Source organism: Cylas formicarius, unplaced genomic scaffold, assembly GCF_029955315.1.
Source record: "Cylas formicarius isolate icCylForm1 unplaced genomic scaffold, icCylForm1.1 PGA_scaffold_8__14_contigs__length_24414737, whole genome shotgun sequence".
Lineage (NCBI taxonomy): Eukaryota > Metazoa > Arthropoda > Insecta > Coleoptera > Brentidae > Cylas > Cylas formicarius.
In genome coordinates, this window is record NW_026844361.1 from 479,404 (window position 1) to 501,194 (window position 21,791).

Consider the following 21,791-nt stretch of genomic DNA (forward strand, 5'->3'; position numbering starts at 1 on the left):
AAAGTAGGATTTTTATTTTGCTGGTTTCGTACAAAAACCTACTTCAATTTTATAAAGCATTAATTGAGAACCGAAACCTATGTTAATTTTATAAAATAGAAAAGTAACAAAAAAGTTAATAGCATATCTAGTAGTATATGCCGCTTCTTCGAAAAAGTAGCATCAACATTGAAATTTAATTGAATCCCCAAATACTTTATCATTGTTTTTGAAAAATACGCTAATATAGCTATTTTTATTTTCTTTATTTTTACATCAAAACATAGCTTGAATAACATTTAGGCTTAGGCCACCAGATGAGCCCGTTGTGCCTCCAGACCGCGCTAGAGGGCGCCCAGAATGCCGCCCCTCCTATAGAAGGTCAGCAACTCCTTTAGCCCAATACCGTGTACTGTGTCCGGATCGATTAGGGCCGTTCCGAAGACTCCAAATCCTGCCCATATCAAAGCAGGGCACTTGGTAAGCAGATCCTCTCCTTCCATGCACCACCTGCACTCCGGGTCGTTTCCAATGCCTAGCAAGCAAAGATGCCTCCTAAGCCTGCAATGTCCCGTCTAGTTGCTCTACACTCCCTTCTGGGCAGTCCAATCAGCTCTCTGGTCCAAGGGAGGGCGGGACCATCTTTCATAAGCCTCTCCTGTCTCATTCCCGGAGCAACCCTCCAGCCAAGGCCCGTTCTCTCACCCAGGCTTCGAGAACTCCCCGCCCACGAACGAGACGATCACATTTTCCATCCGTGATCTTCTTCTTGAAAACAGACAATTTTAAACCTCTGCAAAACGAACAAAATATATATTTTTGTTTTCTAAAAATCGGTTTTTAAGAAAAGCCTGACATTTGCATATGAAACTACCATATCCTTAAAAATATTTAGTTCTATTTTGAAGAAAGCGATAAAAAAATGCCGTAGGTCAGTCTAAAACTACGTAATATTATTGAGTTGTTCTTCACAAAGTTGATCGAAAACCAAAAACGTAACGAGGCCATAACAACGGGAACCAAAGATGCTTTAAATATTCACGCAACATCGGGGCAAAAATGAACATTAATTTGTGACCAAAAAAAATGTCAACCCGGCAAATTAAACTCATCAACAATTACGATTAAATGTAAATTATAGAGGTCGATGTTCAAGATAAACGGTTATATATAATTTTGAGGCGAGTTAGCTCTCGCTACAGTTTTGTTTTCTCGGGTGTATCTGCTGGAAAAGGTAAGTAAAAATATTCCTCGTGTTGAGACCGTTGCCACACGAGTTCAAGTAACATATAACGATATCAGCTTGTGCTTAACTAAGCTCCACTCAAGTCACAATTCAATAATAAATAATAATACCTTACAAACTAATGCGGTATTTTATTGGTTTGTGGGATTAAAAAACTAACTAGAACTAATTGAAACCTATTTGTGGTAGGTATTTGAAGGAACAGTAACTTTTATATAGTGTTTTTAATGAGACCTCTGAGTTCAAAAGTATTAATTCAATTTTGTTTTATTGCAAAAAATGTCGTTAAATGATGGTAAGAAATATCAGAAGTCTGAAATAATTACGTAATAAGAATAATAACAACATAACTCAAGCAAGAAAAGAATACAGGATGGGTATCATTTGAGTAACCTCTATACCGTTAAAAAGTACGATTTGCGATGGCTCCGTCGATCATAAAACCAAGAGAGAAGGTAAAGTCTGTTTATAGATATAAGAAAGTGACTAACTAATACAAATTAAGGGATGACCAGGGCAAGCCATAAGAATGAAACATGGCCGAACAGGTCCGTACTTTGCTTAGAATTTAATTTATTATTTATTATTATAAATCAGCGGTGGTGTCTTCATGGTAATCCAGAGAAGAATCTTTAATATTTTTCGCAGACAGAAAAAGTCCATTTGGAATCCAACTATCTTTATCTTTTACCTCTTTTTTATGGCGCTTTTGTTTTACACTCAATTGAGTGAACCCAACCCTCTTCCGCGCTATTATAAGTGTCGAACCAGGTTTCGTCCAAGTAAATAATTGGACTTTGTTGTTCTCTGTAAATCCAAATTTTTTCTAGATATTCCAGTGGCCATTTCCGAATTCTAAAAGATTCTATTAGAGCTTGCCTTTTGTCAATTTCTTTAAATCTAAAACCCATGTGTTGAATACACTTCCATAAGGTAGTTCTGCCACATTTAACACCGGTTTCATCTTTTTCAAGCCTCCTAATTAAGATATCTAATGTAGGCAAGCTTTGTTCCTCGTATAACTAGTAAATTTTACGCCGTATTATATCTTGATCACTTTCATCTACACTCGAGAAAATATCGTTCATTGAGAGTCAAATAAACATTGTTTATAACTTCCTTAGTCTCAATAGAATAGTGTTTTCTACATTTGGACGGGAGCATCTCCTGAGATAAGTGTATCTGGTGTGAGTAAGACACATATTTTGCATAATTCGCAAACGCTGTATTACACACGAAATAAGAATGATTACTAATAAACTTAAACTAAGTAGTATAACAAACCAAAGAATATTAAACACAGGTAGGTATAAAATTATTTTCTATTACGGACCACAATTTTACCTGATTTTAAATTCCGCAACTTTAGGTAAAAACCCTGGGATAATCCCATTCAAAAGCAATTGGTCACTTTCTATAATCCCATTCAAAAGCAATTGGTCACTTTCTTATATCTGTGAACAGACCATACCTCAGTATTTTATCTGCTTCCAATCATATACTAAGAATGGCAAAACCCATCCATTTTATAAGGTATGATATATTTTTTAATTTTCCGATTTTTTTAGTATTGTTTTAATTTTTATTGCATGGGCAGACTTTTCAGACAATAGTTTATTTAACAACTTATCATAATTTTTTCATGTAGATTCACCCACTTAAATCTTCGCATATCGTTAAGGAATATCTTGATCTATTTTTACATAGAAAATACATGAATCCGTCTCTGAGTATTGGTGTACTAGTTAAATTAATAAATGCTTAGTCTGTCTCAATCTTCATCGTGCTGGCTTTTGCCTGCAATCCAACGGCAACAAAACTCGGATCCGGTAGATATTAAAGGACAGAACATTAGAGAAAGACTGTCAAAGGTTTTGGTAGTAATATACTTTTTTTTTTTAATTTTTATTTTTTTTTTAATTTATTAAATTAAATCAAGAAAAACAATCACATTAAATATATACAATAAATTCATAGCTAGAGAGATTAATTACAATAGGATTTATGTTGTTTTGTATAAAAATATAAGAGTCCTTAATCTTTATACTGAATTTTTTCAGCTCTCAAAGGTTTTGGTAATAATATATTTTGTTTACTGGGGTGGGTATAATCCTATTTAATTACACTAAGAACAAACAATGACATTAAATATATACAACAAATTCATAGCTTAGAATGATGATGACATTTTTATTCTAAATCTAAATCTAATTCTGTTTCACCATCAGAGTCGCCATTGAGATTAATTAAATTAGGATTTATGTTGTTTTGTATTGAAATGTAAGAGTTCCCAATTTTTATAATGTGCTGCACTGAATTTTTCCTGCTCTCAATTGGTATGTTATTAATTACATTTTTATCAAATTTATAAAAGTAGGAGTAACAGTTTCTGTTCTGACTTTTAAAATACTACTGGGTTCCACAAATGCTCTATAGGATTAAACATTCAATGATATGGAGGAAGACGAAAAACAGTATACAGTCAAAGCCTGTTGAGCCAAATTATGGCATACATACTGTTTTCTAATTGCATATGAATTTAGGACTTCCAAAAGTTGCGCTTTTTTCTAACTGAATTCAAAATAAATAGCTTGCGTTATCAATGGCAATAACACTGTTATTGGGAATATTTTTGTTGAAATCCATTTTTAGAAAGTTCGGCACTTGTATACTCATGATAATCCAAGCTAGAATCCTTAGTTTTCTTTGTAGACAACGGCGATCAGTTTGGGACAAATATTGATGCGTTTTCATATTTTTGAAGGTTCTTTGGTCTTTTTGAGAGGAACGAAAACATGCTTTGGATACATCTATCGAATATCGAATCGTGTTTCATCAAGGTAAATTATGGATCTGTTGTTTAATCAAAAGCTTTTAATTTTGTGAAGGTAATAAAATAATCTGTGTGATTCTACTGTTTTTTTTTGCGGTACTTAAATCTCATTTTAAAAACAGCTGTATGGGGGATGGCACGGCTTATATTTATACTGGTTTCATCTCAGTCTTTCAGTTTATCTATGGTAGAAACAACTTCGCTTTGAAAAAGACCATATGTTTTCCTTATTTGCACCAAGCGACAAACGAAGCGACATTGTTATATTCTTGTAAAATATCTTTTTTGAACCGCTAAGTAAGTCCTAAAGTAAAAAGGATTATTCAACACTTCCACAAATGGTCACGAACATACACAATATTCAGAAACATTTCAGAAAGAAAGAAATATACCTTGCCCACTGCTACCTTGTCACTCATGTAAGAATACTTTTTTGGCTAATGACTTTACCCAATAGTAATAGCTAATAACATCGTTAAAGCTTTATTGGCGAGGGCCAACACGATGAAGATTGAGATATAATTCAACTGATTCTGTCTCTCTTACTTCCAAGTAATATAATGGTGATCGTTAGTGATGGCTGTCTTGCATTGATCAGATACACATTTAGGGCGGAACAACATCTATTGGAGTATCGGTGGAAGCAAGATGAACAATCTATTTTATTCTGTCTGACATTTTATTGCCGACAATCACAAATCGTACCGACTATAGCTTCTATTTTCTTACCTAATAAAGATGATTTTTTTTCCACAAATGCGGAAGGTTTTCGTAATATGCGGCTAGAATTTTCGCGACGCCCCGTATAATCGACGCCTATATAGCGACGAAGGCCCGCCCGTGAAAGGTAATTATTATTCTTATTCGCGCGTAAGAAGAAAAAAAAAACGACTTATTCAAGGTAGAAGTTCAGGAAAGGTCTGGCCGCCGGTTTAGTCAACTTTCGAACCCCGAGCGAGGGACAGCCGCGGGTACCCCACCATTTTTTTTACGAAATCGTCGCCAAAACACGATGACCCAAAGCGACGGCGACGCCGCCGGTGTCTCCGCCGTCCTCGTTACCGTCTCGTTGATATTCGCCTCAGCTGTTTTCCTGATCCTTAAGTCTCTGTACGACAAGAGGCGGATTTTCAAATTCGCCGCGAAAATCAAGGGGTTCCGGTTTTATCCGGTGGTCGGGAACGGGTTCCACATCATCGGGAAGAGTAAGTTTAACTGAGAGGTTAAGTTTCTCAAGTTTAATAATAATTCCGGCAAAATAGTGGAAATTTTCGCGAATCGATTTTGCATTAGACTAGTTTTGATGCTTCTTTTCTTACATTACTCGTTTATTATCTACAGGGCGACCGGTATAAGAGGTGTAAGGTGTAAATCCATGAGTGTGATAAAAAAAATTTAAAAACAAAAGTTGTTTCTGGTAAAATGATCAGTATTTTTTTGTATTATTTCAATTGTCGCTCGATTACATATTTATTTGTAAATATTTAATAGAATTAAATATTTTTTTACAATGGACCATCCTATATTTTATTACATTTTGAAATACCTCTTTGAAACACGAATTCAAAAATAAGATTTCAGGATTGATATTGCTATTCAATTTTAAAACACATTTAAATAATGACTGGACAAAATAGAAGAGAGGATCGAGAAAAGAAACCTGTAAAATTTTCATTCATACCTTTAAAGGTTTTTTTAGTTCTTCAGAATTTTGCAATAAAATCAGAGTAAGTGTTCAAATAATCGGCCGTTTTGTTGCACGTATAACATACATCTTTTCAACATTGCTTCTGCAACAACTCATAATTTTCCAACGTTTCCATTTCCTACTGTATACATAATTTTTGAGGTGATGCCATACAAAGAAATCAAGAGATCTCGCAGCCCATCTCAGGTTGCCTATCCAATTGTTGGGAAATTTTGGCATTTAAAAAGTTCCTCATAATCTGTGTACTGTGTGGTGGTCCGCCATCTTGTTTGAAAAACATATGCTGCAGAGACGCTAGTGAAAGGTTCATAGGATCTTCTGTTTGTACAAGGTTTAAATATCTCTCAGAATTTAAGGTGTTATCGAAAAAATATTGTCCCAACTACCTCACTTGATGCCTAACTTCATGAGCTAGCTGTGCATTTACATCTGTCCAAAATATAGTGTGCTTATGATTAATGAGTTCACAATTAGTAAATCGGGATTCGTCGGGCAAAACAACTCGTTAATTTTCTGAATAAACCTGGCACAATGCCATTCTTCTGACACTATTGCCATCCTGAAGTCCCTGGCACCGACGTTCACGATAAGGATGATATCTATGATGCTTTAAAATACTTTTCGTTGTTGACCAAGCAAAGCCTGTGGTCTCTTCAATCTGACGTAAAGATATAGGAAGTTTCTTAACGACGCTTTGCAACGCCAAATTTTCTTTATTTTCGTCTGGAGGTTTGTTCCTTTTTACCTTAGAAAAACTCCCGTTGGTGACAAGGTTGTCTTTCAGACTCGGTTGACGTCTTTTCGGATATTTATTTAAATAAAGTTCTTCGGCCTTTGCTACGTTTCTTCGGTAATAAAACACGTCACTATTTCAAAAATTAATTCATTTAAAAACTCAATCTCTTAACTTCACACAACTGAGACTAAGTGTTGACAATAATCACGAATCGCCTGGGATACGCTGGCATCGCCAACTTGATCGAAAAGCAACGCAACGATATCAAAACATATTTTTGTTATTATTCCGGATTTATCTTGACCAAACATGAATGTGTTAGACGTGGTCAAAAGTCATTTTTAAAGAGGAACTTGAAAATGTAGAAATTCAATATGGTGGCCATAAGAAAAACCAAAGTTGACTTCCTCCGTACGCTTACATTATTTTCACGCCATTTTTAAGCATAATAAGCAAAATATTGTGGTTTTCCAAAAACGGAAATTTCCCTTTTCCCCCCTGTATCGATTTAAAATAAAACAAAGCTAGATGTACATAATCTTATACTGGACACCTTGTATAATTATCTATATAACAGTCTCTAATACACCATTATTAGCGAATATCTTTGGGATTCAGGTTATATTAAAAACCTTTTTCTTCGTAACATATTTTAGAAAACAATACTTTTTTTCAGACAATATTCAACATTGAAAGATTTTTACCAAATACGCGGGGTTTCGCAAAATGTTACTTCTCTCAATGTTGGTGAATCAAATACCCCGTACAATTTTATATTTTCGGACAGTCCTCTAAAAGACGAATCCGACGCACCGTTTCGAATTTATTGATGATTTCTATCAATTCCCAAGCAATATTAACGCAATTACAAGGAGCCCCGATTTAAACCCACTGGACTTCTTTTTGTGGGGGCGCTTTAAGAGATAGTATGAAAAAAGCACATAGAAGTTTTTGCATTAAAACAATAAACTCGAGATACAATTTACCAATTAAAAAGATGGCATAAATCATTTGGAGGTAATATTTACCACTTGCATTATTCCAAACGGTGTACATGTGAAAAATTTAATATAAAGTTTTTAATTTTATTTATGAAAAGGTTTGTCAAATGTTACTGTTATAAACATAGAATAATCTGTATTTTTTACAGTATTTTAAATAAATGATTAGAGATACAGCAATTTCATAAAAAAATATTAGAAGAGCTTTCAGAATTAAGGTTAATTGCATTAACATTGCCTCGGAATTGATAAAAATCGTCGCTAAATCCAAAAAGGTGCATCGCAGACGTCTTTTAAAGGGCTATCCGAAAATATACAGGGTGTTGCTTTTTAAAAAATTGAGAGAAGTAACATTTTGCGAAACATTGCTAAAATGATAAGTAAAGCGGAAGTACACGGAAAAATGTTTTAAAGGTTAGTGTGCAACGTAATCGACACCTTTCCGACATAACTTTATTCCCGAAGATATTCACTAATAATGGGGCATTAGTCAATATCTTTGAAAAACAAATCAGAATTTCTGAAAAACAAGAATTTCAGGCAGAATAATAATAGAAATTGGCAGTTTTATGATTTTTAACATTACAATTACTGTTATCAAAATTGTTATTGTTAAATATCAGTCTTCTTTCTGAGAGAAATTTTGGCTTGTTTGCAAAAATTCTGACTTATTTTTTAAAATTCTGACTTATGCTTATATTTTTGACGGCCTTTCGACGTTCGTAGATCCCTACAAAAGTAAAATTGTCCAATATGGGTGTTCAGAATCCATTGTTTCTATTTTCAAAAGTAGGGTTAGAGACCTTTTGGGATCGCTAATTTAAATTTGCGCGTTCGCCCAGTTTCTCAAACCCGCGTAACCCATGGCTTGTGCTTGTGCGCAGCCGCACGGGAAAAGGAGGAAGTTTTTTGACATTTGAGATTCGAAAAGACACTTCCGCATGGTCCGGCGCCAGAAACAGAGCCGATTCCGCAAGTCCGCGAGTTTCAAGCGGGAGTGCAATAAACGGGGCCCGTCCGGAACCGACAACACGATAGCCTGCGGTAAGCCTCCACAGTGGGTCGTTGCCTATCGTGTTCGCTGTTTTTACCATTTCGCATCCCAAAAGGGTTAAGCCAACCGTGTACCGTTCGACCCTATTGGAACCCTTAACATTCTGGTCCTTCTTCTGCCTGATTATCTGAAAAAGCGCGTGGAAAATGCAGTCTATTTAGATTTGCTGACCATTTTGCACGTATTTGTACCTTGTTTTGCAGCAATCACGTTTTTTATCTCTGTTGCTCACCGGTTTTTTTGCACTCTCCGGACATCGTTTTTTGCTCGGTGTATCGCGCACTTCGCAACTTGCAAGATCGCATTTGGCCACAGGACAATTGAAGCAAACCACATTCGTTTGACACTCGTATACCACGAATTTGTTTGTTTACGTTTTCGCGTCTTGTATTCCAAGTTTCGCGTTCGAATAAATTGAATCACCTCCTTTTGGACTTATTGCCTAACCATTTGTTTTACCATTTTTGGATTGAAAATTGCCGCCGCGTCGCATTCACGAACCTTTTGAAAATACGAATATGTTTGTTTACCTTTGCAGGAGCCTTTACATTACATTTAAAAATGAGTGAATACACAGGCCTTACTAGACAGCAGAAGTCCATCCTAACCCGTTGTGAGAATACGCTCACAAAAGCGCAAATGGCGCAAGATACACGTGCTGACACGAAAGACTTGAAAGTTTTTCAACTGCGTCTATCGGACTTGGACTCTCTCATTACTCAATTTGATGATTTGCACTGTCAAGTATGCAGGTTAGATTTAAACGAGAAGCAGGAAAGCGAACAGGAAGCACTGGTAGCTTCATTTGACGAGATAAAATATTCTATAAAATCCATTGCTCGCGATCTTCTTCTTGATACATTCCCACAAAATCCTTCATTATCGCCGATGATCAGACAAGACCATACCACCTGTTTGGAAATTCAAAAAGTAAACGTACCAACCTTCAACGGGGATTTGAAAGCGTGGCCCACTTCATCGATTTATTCAACAGTTTAGTCCATGACAGCACCGAGCTCAGTGATATTGCCAAGTTTCAAGCACTGAGCATAGCCCTTGTCGGTGACGCCCAATCATCTATCCGCAATATTCCATTGGTCGCTGCAAATTACAGGATTACTTATGATTCCGTCATGCGTATATACAATAATAAGAGGCGCCTTATTACCAACTACTGGACTAACATTTATTCAGCACCATCCGCTAAAGCCAACAACGCTCGGGAATTGAGAAAATTGCTCTCGACCTTCCGGGAAAATTTCGAAGCCCTCTCACACTACAACGACCTCAACCTTCTAGACTTTGTTAAAATGAATATCTTCCTCCAGAAAGTGGATCCTTCTCTCAAACAAAAGTTCGAGATAGATTACAGCGGAATAGACATCCCAACCTACACCAACCTGTTTCTAGAAAACAACTGTCGTGCCTTGGAAAACTGTAATTTGTCAGACAACCCTGCTGATCCAATAGTCCCTTTTCGTTCTAGTGGTGGGAAAAGGGGAGGTAAACCCCCTTACAGTTTGACCACCCGAATCGATAATAGTTGTAGTTGTTGTAAGCAGCAAGGTTTCCACCCCCTAATTAAGTGCGACAAGTTTTTAGAGATGGAAATACCACAACGCTATGCCTTCGTTAAGAAGGAACGCCTTTGTTTTAATTGTTTTAGGGCTGATTCGGTGTCATCCTGTACACACGAAGACGTATGCCACCTTTGTTCTGGACGCCACAACACACTACTTTGTTTCTCGAAAAAGCCTCCCAAAACCAACCCACCAAGCAACTCGTCTACCCCCAAAAGTACCATGTGCACCTCCACAAACATTGAACGTTCCGATACCAAGTCTGTTTTGTTTGCTACCGCCCAAGTGTTGATATTGAATTCGAATAAGGAGTTTGTACCCTGCCGAGCCTTATTCGACACCGCAAGTGAAGCCAATTTTGTTACTCTGTCATGTGCCAAAAAATTAGATTTGCCCATTGTTCCAAATAGCACACCAATCCAAGGTTTGAATAACATGACTTTTAAAGTCCCCCATGGAAACATCAACCTTCAAATTTCCTCACAATATTATAGCGATAGTATATTTAAGTGTAAAGCTATCATTACCCCGAACATCTGTGGACTTGTCCCTCCTACCAAGGTGAACAACGTTCCTTCCCAGTGGCCCTACCTAGATGGTTTGGACTTAGCCGACCCAGATTTCAGCAATCCAAATGAAGTGGACATCCTACTCGGCGTTGACTTATTTAGCCAAATGCTCGTTCCAGGTTTTGTGAAAGGACAAAACGGCCCATCGGCCGTAAACATCATATTCGGTTGGGTACTATTGGGTGGTACCAAAAAACCTAGTCCTAAAACCCTTACTTGCTGACTACCTTAGACTCTACCGTTAATGCTTTGAACCAGACCTTGAGAAAATTTTGGGAAATTGAATGTGTCCCTACCAAAGTCCCTCTCACCGACGAGGAACAAACATGTGAAGAGATTTTCTCGTCTACCTATTCTAGAGACCCCTCTGGCAAGTATATCGTTAGGCTCACGTTTGGAGAGACCTCCTCCAACCTCGGTGATTCTAGAAACCAGGCCTTGCACAGGTTTAATTTGTTAGAGGCAAGACTCAACAAAAATCCACGCCTTCGTACCTTGTATAACGAGTTCATGCAAGATTATGCCGACCAGGGTCACATGACCATCAGTTCATCCTGCGATTACCCATCGTATTATTTCCCGCACCACTGTGTGATGAAAGACGACAATGGTTCCACAAAAATTAGAGTTGTGTTTGACGGTTCATCTAAAACTTCCAATGGTTTAAGCTTGAACGATGTTTTATTAGTCGGACCTAAACTACAAAAAGACATCGTGAAAGTGTTAATATCATTTAGATTTTTCCCTGTAGTATTTAATACTGACATCCGTCACATGTTCCGAAATATCGTAAACGAACAAGACATCAAATACCAGAAAATTTTATGGAGATTCAATCCACTTGAACCAATCCGTGAATACCACTTACGCACCGTGACATATGGTTTAAACTGCAGCCCTTACTTGGCAATCAGGACACTGCACCAATTGGTAAACGACCACGGAAAAGACTACCCCCTCGCATCTTCCAGTATCTTAGACTCGTCCTATGTAGATGACCTGTTTTTTCGCTATCCATAGAGCAGGGATTGGAACTTCAAAGACAACTGATTGGGTTGTTAAATTGTGCAGGTTTCGAACTGCGAAAATGGACCTCCAACTGCCAAGAGCTTCTTGCGAACATCCCAGAGAGGCATCAACAAAGTATTTCGTTTTCAGATAAGGATTCCACAGTCCTTAAAGTATTGGGACTGCAATAGAACCCAGTGTTAGACGTCTTCTCGTACTCCGTTAAACCATTGTCCCGTGATTGTACAAAGAGAGTTATCTTGTCTGAGATCGCTCGGATTTACGATCCTTTGGGCTTCCTGGCACCAGTAATCGCGGTTGCCAAGTGTTTGATCCAACGTCTGTGGTTGCAGGGTATTTCTCGGGACGGCACACCTTCTAGCGACATCGTTACACTGTGGCAACAATACGTTTCGCAACTTCCTATGTTGTCTACCATTTCCATACCCCGTTACGTTGTAAAACACTCCGCTGTTACAATGGAACTGCATGGGTTCTGCGATGCTTCATCGACAGCTTACGTCGGTGCAGTATACATCCGCCAAGTTCACGACGACGGTGATATTGCTGTATCTCTCTTGTGCGCTAAAAGCAAGGTCTGCCCTCTAAAAATGCTATCCATACCTCGTCTGGAACTGTGTGCGGCCTTGTTGTTAGCAGAACTCATGTGTTTTGTTTCCGACAACTTCAAAACAATAAAAGTCCATAGCATTTTTGCTTGGTCCGATTCCAAAGTGGCTCTTGCCTGGATAAAATCGTGTCCTTCCAAGAGAAAGGTATTCGTAGCCAATCGTGTTACAACTATTCAAGAAAAAATACCACCAGATTGTTGGTCCCACATTAATGGTTTTGAAAATCCTACCGATTGTTCGTCCAGAAGTTTGCTTCCCAACCAATTCATTGATCATCCCTTGTGGTTCAAAGGTCCACCCTGGTTATCCTCTCCCTCAGAGCTGTGGCCCGTTTTTAACAACTTGCCTCCAGACGAAATCGATACCCCTACAGAAGAGAACCGATTAGCGTTTGTCACCAACCTATCGCCTTTAAACGACGTACAAATCTTACTCAACAGGTTTTCTTCGTTAGACAAAATCCAGAGAATCATCGCCTACTGCCTAAGATTTTATCGTAGAAAGTGCGACCCTGCCTTTTCATATTTTTCCAAATCCCTCTGTTTCGAAGAGTTATATTTTTCTCTTTATGTCATCGTCAGAGTGGTGCAGCAAGAGGTTTTCTCTGAAGAATTGAGGAGGATTCTGAAGAACGAACCTTGTTCCAAACCCCTTCGTAAACTTAGCCCATTCTTAGACACTCTGGGCGTTCTGAAAGTGGGGGGAAGGTTGCGTCACACGGACCTTGAATACGAAGTCAAGCATCCTATATTGTTACCCTGAGATCATAGAATCACCACATTAATAATAGAGAAATTCCATAAAACTCACGGACACCCAGGTCCTCGTCTACTAGAACATTTGCTAGCCCAGCAGTTCTGGATATTGTCCGTTAAGCGTGCCATCCGCAGTGTGATAGCACATTGCGTTATTTGTGCCAGAACCAACCCCAAACCTTACAGTCCATACATGGGCGACCTGCCCAAGGCCAGGGTCTCGCAGCTCAAACCTTTTTCCCACGTCAGTGTGGACTTCATGGGACCTTTTCAAATTACCTTGGCGAAGCGCAGATGCGCTAAAAGTATCTTCGTTTGTTTCCCCACCAAGGCGATCCACTTAGAAGCCGTATCTGACCTATCTGTCGAAGCTTTTCTAGCGGCCCTTCGTAGATACGTAGGCCGAAGAGGTCGGTGCTCTGCCATCTACAGCGACCAGGGAACAAACTTGACCGGTGCTAACAACCTTCTCTCTTCCTACTGCCGCCAGGCAGCGGAACAACTCGCCATCAAATGGTATTTCAACCCCCCAGCTGGGCCACACTTTGGCGGTCTCCATGAATCTGGGGTGAAGTCCACCAAAACCCACCTCCGTAGGATAGTCGGAAACCAAACCATGACCTTCGAGGAGCTGGCGACACTCTTAATCCAAATCGAGGCGATTCTTAACTCGCGACCTTTGTGTTGTGTCAGCCCAGACCCTAACGAACTTCTACCTCTAACGCCAGGCCATTTCCTTACTCTTGAACCCTTGACAGTCCCACCCGACCAAAGCCTCACAGACCAAAAAATTAACCGCCTCACCCGTTGGCAACTAGTGCAACAAATGCATCAGCACTTTTGGCGCCGCTGGCACGTAGAATACCCGCACTCGCTACAACAGAGGGAGAAGTGGAACATCCCCGATAACACCCGGAGTTTGGCACGTTAGTGGTTCTGAGAGACGAAAACTTGCCCCCATTGAGATGGACCCTCGGTCGAGTAGTCCAAATTTACCCAAGTCCTGATAAAATACCGCGAATAGTCCAAGTCAAAATCGCAAAGGGCCTGCTCGACAGACCACTGGTCAAAGTGTGCCCTTTACCAGCCAACTAGCCAACTTCCCAACCGTGTTTTGTCCTATATACTTGTTTTCAAAAGAGACAATTGATTACATCGAACCAATTGTCACTTGTTCCGCTCCGCTAGGGATACAGGAGTGTTTGCTGCAAAACCGTGCAAAGAGAATTTCGTTTAGTTTCTTCTTATTTGTTACATTTAGTTTTTTTTTTATAAAACATTTTGTATAAAAAATAGTATTTTTATAGTGGGGGGAATGTTCAGAATCCATTGTTTCTATTTTCAAAAGTCGGGTTAGAGACCTTTTGGGATCGCTAATTTAAATTTGCGCGTTCGCCCAGTTTCTCAAACCCGCGTAACCCATGTGACGGTTTGTGTGCAACCGCACAGGAAAAGGAGGAAGTTTTTTGACATTTGAGATTCGAAAAGACACTTCCGCATGGTCCGGCGCCAGAAACAGAGCCGATTCCGCAAGTCCGCGAGTTTCAGGCGCGAGTGCAATAAACGGGGCCCCGTCCGGAACCGACGACACGATAGCCTGCGGTAAGTTTTCAGTGGGTCGTTGCCTATCGTGTTCGTTTTTTTTACCATTTCGCATCCCAAAAGGGTTAAGCCAACCGTGAACCGTTCGACCCTATTGGAACCCTTAACAATGGGATCTTAAGGCCAGTTTATGCAAACATTTTGAGTATGTTTTCATTGTGGATATGGAATGGTTCAGTTTATCTGTTTCTTCAACTGTTTTAGCCAAAGGCGCAAGATCGCGTACTTCTATAGCATTGCCATCTCGTGATCGTGTATTGATCTCTTACAATAATTTGACGATAAAATTCGACCGCGGCTTTGACATTACTTGGTTGTAGTGGAATTTGTAGCAGAGATTTATTTTTTTAATAAAGCACAGTTCTTCTTCTTGTTAAAATAATTAACCTCGACACATATTTTTTTCGCAACCCATAAATCTTACGCCACGGCTCCGACGTCACGTTTATGGAAATAAAACCGTTATTACCTTATAATATTAATTTGCAATGCAACGCATACGCCATGTAAATTAGCCGTACGTAGTAAAAATCGGGCAACCTTAGCAGACAATTGAAGTTTAACGAAAAAAAAGTATTAACAAACTAGTCCGCTTTCTATTTATATATTTTTAATTAAGCGATAAAAACTAATTAAATTAACATTTTATAATAAGCGCGCGGTTCATTGATCAGCGATCGATTTTCTACCTTGCCTCTAGACGTTTTCGATGCCGTGCAGACCATTATCAAAGACCACGGACTGCCTTGCAATATGTGGGTCGGCCACGACTACAATTACGTCACCGCAGACCCCCAAGAGGTCAAAATCGTTCTCAACCATCCGAACTCGTTCGATAAGATGAGGATCTACGATAATTTCAAACTGGCGTTCGAAAATTCGCTGCTCCTCGCTCCAGGTACTCGAGGTTATGTTCCTCTTCTTCTTCTGTAACGAAACGGACTTTTTCCAGTCGACTTGTGGAAGAAGAACCGCAAGTTTTGCTCCAAGAGCTTCAGCCAGCCGATTCTGAACAATTTCGTTGAGTATTTTTACAGAAAAAGCTGCACATTGTTGGAGGTGCTGCGGGATTCCGACGACAAGGATAAATTCGAGGTGTTCGAGAGGTACACCTTCGACAGTTTTTGCGGTAAGCGTGTTCTTCTTTTCTCAAACCCGGGCGACTCAAGTCTTGCGATATAAAAAGACGGCTAATGTTGTATTAAATAAAATTTATAGTCACTTTGATGTTAAAAAATATTCAAAAAAGTACAAATTCATGGAAATTTAAATTAAAAAATAAATCTCTCCAAAAAAAAGTAAAATCTATTGGAGAGAAAATAGCAATGTGCATTTTTTCGAAAATATTATTTAAAAAATATATATGTATATTGGTGATTTTTTTTATTGCCCTAGAAATTCTAGATATATCTTTAATTTTTTTACAAAAATGTCGTTTGCAGGTTATACAACAATTAACAATTTTTCCTATAAGGAAGCCTTATTAATTATTTAATTTCAGGTGGGTCCTTGTCATTTATTGTGTGAATATTTTATATGTAAATTTATACAGGATGGGCAAAAATTAAGTACCACAAAATATATAAAAAAAAGTAAAAAGTTAATTTTTTCAAGGAAAACCTTGAAACCTTTCTATAATTTTATTGGATTTGGCATTAAAAATTAAGATGACTTTGTATAAGGCTGTAATAATCGTATAATCCGGTTATAAAGTTTTGTTTTTTATTTATTGAATATGGGAAAATCAGTAGACAAAAAATACCAAAAAAGTTTTTTTTTATTTTAAACAATAAGTGAGTAGTAATTTTAGTTTGCAACTAAAGTAATGTATACTGGCAAGATTCCTTGATTTTTTTGTTAACCCCCGCAGTTGACTTTTTTGGAGTGTTTAATTGTTTGTTAAAAGTTGAAAAATATCGGAACCTATTTCATGGCATTCCCGTTTTCCAGTAGTTTCGTCCCACAGATTAAAAAAAAACAGTTCCCTCAGCTTCACGGTGTATACCAAAGTTTACGCAAGCCAACTGACGACTAGAATACATCAGTGAATGTCAAGGATGATATATAGAACTGCTTTTGTAAAAAAATATAACATAAAAAATCTCTCATTTCTGCTCGCTTGCAGCCAGCCCTCATTATCTCATGAGCACTTTCTGTAAGTTTCGCTTCATCTCCACGCCTTTTTCAATGGCGTTGGGAGCTTGTTTTCGATCGACTTTGTTTAAGTCCCATTTGCTACAGGTGTGAACTTTTGGAGGGCCAAAGGAAAGATTAAAGTTATGTTTGAAAATGTTATTAAGCCATTGTCTAGACACAGGCGGTCTAATATTTTCTGTTGTGTACATTCTAAGAAATGCGAAGTTTCCAAATGTTTAGATCTTCGGACAAATATTTTGTGGAACTTTTATCTCGTCCATAGTGACCTTATTTAGATAGGATTGAAAAAAAATTTGATGATCTTGTTTTTGCGTCCTTTCCCTCCTTTTTCTCGCAGTATACGTCTCGCGAAATGTTTTTCTAAAAATTTCCACTTTAAAGTTTCCAAGAAGTAGTAATAATATTTGTACGTACATTGCCTCCTACTCCCAAAATATTAGCAGCATAAACATTATATTGTCACATTCTAATAGTCGCATTAAGAGGTACAAGAGACAAGAGAAGTCAAAGATTAGAGGCGATAGGTCACAACTGCGGCAAGTAACAAACCTGCGGAGGACTTGTTTTACCTACAAAGCAAATTTCATTCATTCTTTTTGTTAGGCTGTCCATTGTTTTTCTCTCTTTACTGTCTTGACGAACGTTACCGATTTTAGTCTTACAAATTGATATACTTGGAAATTCAAAAGCAACGTTGCAAAGAAAATCGTTACAAAAAGCTGTATATTTTCGGAAATATTGTTTTTAAAAATACCAATTTAAACAATGTTTTCTATTTCTTGAAAAGGGGAAGATTTTTTTTATTTTTTTTTTACATTTTTGTGACAACTATATATTAATAAGCCAAAAAATAGCAAAATACTTTTTTTTAATTTTAAATAAAAAGTCGTAAAAATAATTAAATCAATAACTTTCGCTGTTATTACGTAGAAGGAAGTTGTAAACCGCTCTTGACATTTGCTTTTATGTAGCAAAAGACGAGTGACGTCAGTACCGAATATTTTTGAAGAAAAAAATGGCTTCGAAGTAAGAAAATAAAAAAGACATTTTTATGTATGATAGATATTTTTCTACTCCCGTCTGTAAAATGCCTAATTACGCACCGATCTAGCGTGCGAAAAGCGTCGCTTTACCACGTCAGTTTCGTTTCCCACGAATCCGAGGCACTTCGGACATTTCCGGGATATTACCGCACGGGTTTGAGCACAATCGGATGTTTTCGGAGATATTTCCCACGCTTTGAATTTTGACGTTGTATGTTTTGATGTATTCGTGTTTTGCGAAAATGTACCCAAAAACTAACGGTCGTAGAAAAAGTATAGTATGCAACACGTTTGGTAAACTTTTTAAAATAATATATAATATATAAAATATAATATATTATAAACATTAAATAGTTAAAATTTCAAATTAGAATGAATAGCCTAAATTGGAAAACAAGAGTCTTCGATTATATGTTTTTATAGGAAATTAGGGATGATTTTTCACATACAATGTGCCATAACAAAGTTATTGTAAAAAATTCATGGTAACAATTAAAACGATAATATGTACAAATTTTCTGGATTCTTCCGGCTTCAATTGTTGATGATTCGAACTGATGGCTTCCTCAAATCTTAACTGAAACAATGTAAATCCATGCAAGAGTCTTCTAAAAAAAATTTCAAATGATTTCGCATTCTAGCGAAAGATTTACCTCCGAAAATTCCAATCGGGCAGAAAGATTATGAAATAACACAAACAATCTCGTATTATTGTATTAACGTATACGACAAGGAAAACGATCTCCATTACTATACTTGTCTCGTTCTATATTAAATTTGCGCAGCAAAGTTCATATCGACCACTTCGCTTCGATTTAAATAATTACCTCTCCGGGGGTTATTATATTGATTGGCTATTTTTTTGACAGAAAGCATTATCGGGTTGGACTACAATTTGCAAGTGAAGCCGAAAGTTCGGCTGGTCGAGTGGATCGGCGAGTAAGTCCCGAATCATAATAAATTTCCCGTTTGAAATGAAAAATGGCCATCGTAGGTTGCAGTCTATCGGCGGGAGGCGGCTGATCACTTCGTACTACTACCCCCTCCCCGTGTGGTTGTTTTCGGGAGAGGGCAGACGCGCCTACAAACTGCTGCGCAACGTCATGACACTTATATACGGGGTGAGTTGAAACTAAATTGTTGAACTTGTTAGGTAGCTTGAACATAAAATATTTTTTGGAGAAAAAAGAACATCGCGAATTATCTACGTAAAAACGGAAAGGTGATGTGTGTATCCTCTGGAGTCCCTCAGGGTTTGATTTTGGGACCTCTGTTATTCTGTGTTTATTACCCTTATGACCGTGTCTGCATCACTTTTATGCAGATGATAATCAGATGTATAAGTTTTTTTTCATAGATGTTCGTAGATACTCATTGATACTTTCATGGCAAATTGCATAACATTAAATTTAAAACATAAAAATCTTGCAGTGACAAAATATTCTTTGCGATTGTGAAAAAAAAATTAGTACACAGGCTAAATTTTAATCTGATAAGCACGTTACTCTATCAGGTAAGATTTTTTTATCAACATAAAAATAATTAATAAAGGAAAGTCTCGATTGATTTAAACATTATTTTTATTAGTACAAGAACAAAAACGATATTAAAAAATGTAAATTAAGTAACAAAATCTCAAACTCTCTCTCTCTTAGCCGAAAAATTTCATTAAATCACTTTTTAATGATCAGCAATAATCTGCCATCATTGCAACCTTCCATCGACAGTGATATCTGCCTTAAATTTCTTTAATATCTTGATGGTTTTCTTTATTAATAAACAAGTGAACGACTTTGTCCAAAATACCCTATAAATTCTCGATCTTCCTGAAATATAAAATTTTTATTTCGAAGTCTGGATGCTAAATTTTCGGAAGAATCCTAAGTCTCCCACTAAGTCATTAAGTTCTGATTGTGAAAATAACTGTGATATTGTTTTTACTACATATATCCTAAAAACTGTACTTCATTTTCTGTGTTTCCCCGATAACATTCTGCTAATTTATGCAAAATGTATGCCAGTGGTGTAGCAATTTCAAATTTTAGAATATTATTTTTAAAATATTAAACATGAGATCTCAACAGTTAATTCAGAAATGTTGTCTGATAGAAACAAAAAAACATTGTTTTTCTATTAATATAGTCTCTATAACTCCAAACGTGTGAAAAAAAGCAAATCACAAAATCTTTTTTTATTTTCTAGACTGGGCTATCGGTATTATTGCCTTTTTTTAAGATTGAAATCTTTTAAGTATCATATAATAATATATTACCTAGAGTGAGACTTTTATTTATGTTGTTTTAAACATTTAGATTTTTACTTTATATCTACAATTGATATTTGATCAATGTAGATTCAGTTTTAGTCCCTATATGACTAATTAGAATAATCGGATGTTTTCGGAGATATTTCCCATGCCTTGAATTTTTACGTTTGTCAATTCTGATTCGTGTTGTTTTGAGAAAATATACCCAAAAATTAACGATCGTAGGAAAAGTATAGTATGCAACACGTTCGGTAAACTTTTTAAGTCACTCGTTTATTAAACACTCGCTCCGCTCGTGTCAAATAAACTCATGAGTCAAATGCCGTTTACTGCACTTGGTGCATAATATACTATTACCACAAGGTCGTACAGTGAATAAAGAGTATTACCTTGAAGTTAGGCGCAGTTTGCGAAAAGCAAAACGAAGAAAACGCCCGGAATATTAGAAAAACAATTCATGGATTTTTCATCACGATAATGCACCTGCACTCATCGTTGCTTGTGCCTAACTTTCTGGTCAAAAACAAAACCACAATCATGCCTTGCGACTTTTTCCTGTTCCCAAAACTGAAAAAACGCATGAAAGGAAGGAGGTTTGGAACGACTGACATGATAAAGAAAAAATCACTGGAAGAACTCAAAGCTACACCAGAAAGTGCTTACCAGAAGTGCTTTGGGGATTGGAAGAGATTTGAAGAGGATAATATTAATTTTGATGAAATACTTTTTGATAAAACTTAAAAGTCACCTTACTTTTTGAACATACCTCGTATGCTGGGTGCACTTTTCAAACGCATATATATACGAAGTGAGTTAAAATTAATCCATCGAATTTAATTAATGGCGTTTTTAGGTTATCCGGGACAAACGGAGGGCGTTCAAGGAAAATCCAAGTACGTAAACCCCGTTCGAACGTGTATGGCGGTATTATAGGGTCTGCTTTGTGTTTTATATTAGTTTGCGTCGATGCGAATAGTCCGGGCCTGACCTTGCTGGACGCCATGTTGCACGCGGAGGGCGAGAAGTTCAGCGACAAGCAGATCTTCGAGGAGATGTTCCTGTTCACCACAGCGGTGAGTACTCAAAATTAATTTAATTTAATTTAATTATTTAATAATGATAAATAATAAAATAATAATATAATTAATATACAGCGTGTAGAAAAATACCAATTTTCAATCTCGATTAACTGAAGAAACATAAATTAATATACACTGTTTAGAAAAATACTGGTTTTCTCTCGATTGGCAAAAAAGACATACTTAAAAATAGCCATAGGAACTTCACTATCATTTCTTTTAATAATTTTATTTTACTTATCAATTACTGCATTTTTGACTGATAAAAAAGTCGAAAAATACCAAAAACAAGAGGAAAACAAAAGATATAAAAGGGATGAAAGAAATATATTTAATACTTTAATAGCACAACTGTTCAAATAGATTTGTAATTAAGTTTTAAAAGAGAATAAATATATAATAATAAAAAATTAAATTAAATTAAAAACACCAACTTCTCAAAATCTCGATTAGCAACAAATATACTTATTAAAATAATAATAATTTAGCAAACACTGTGTGGAAAAATTATGGTCTTCAATATTTCGATTGTGAACATAAAAG

General features: G+C 37.0%; 1 protein-coding gene across 3 annotated transcripts in view; it reads left to right on the top strand.

The window, feature by feature from the left end:
• Nucleotides 1–436: 436 nt before the first annotated feature.
• LOC132705946 (cytochrome P450 4C1-like) overlaps nucleotides 437–21,791 on the top strand; it is a 38,391-nt gene continuing 17,036 nt past the window's right edge. Inside the window, exons 1-9 of one of the 3 annotated variants that reach the window (XM_060676929.1) lie at nucleotides 437–459; nucleotides 4,824–4,905; nucleotides 4,960–5,263; nucleotides 15,404–15,601; nucleotides 15,656–15,832; nucleotides 18,773–18,842; nucleotides 18,898–19,024; nucleotides 21,023–21,062; nucleotides 21,127–21,242. In XM_060676929.1, coding sequence (XP_060532912.1) covers nucleotides 5,071–5,263; nucleotides 15,404–15,601; nucleotides 15,656–15,832; nucleotides 18,773–18,842; nucleotides 18,898–19,024; nucleotides 21,023–21,062; nucleotides 21,127–21,242 — 921 coding nt within the window. In that variant the 5' untranslated portion in view covers nucleotides 437–459; nucleotides 4,824–4,905; nucleotides 4,960–5,070. Of the gene's footprint in view, nucleotides 460–1,160; nucleotides 1,214–4,823; nucleotides 4,906–4,959; nucleotides 5,264–15,403; nucleotides 15,602–15,655; nucleotides 15,833–18,772; nucleotides 18,843–18,897; nucleotides 19,025–21,022; nucleotides 21,063–21,126; nucleotides 21,243–21,791 lie in introns of those variants that run through there. The other 2 variants (XM_060676928.1, XM_060676930.1) reach the window with 2 other exon arrangements.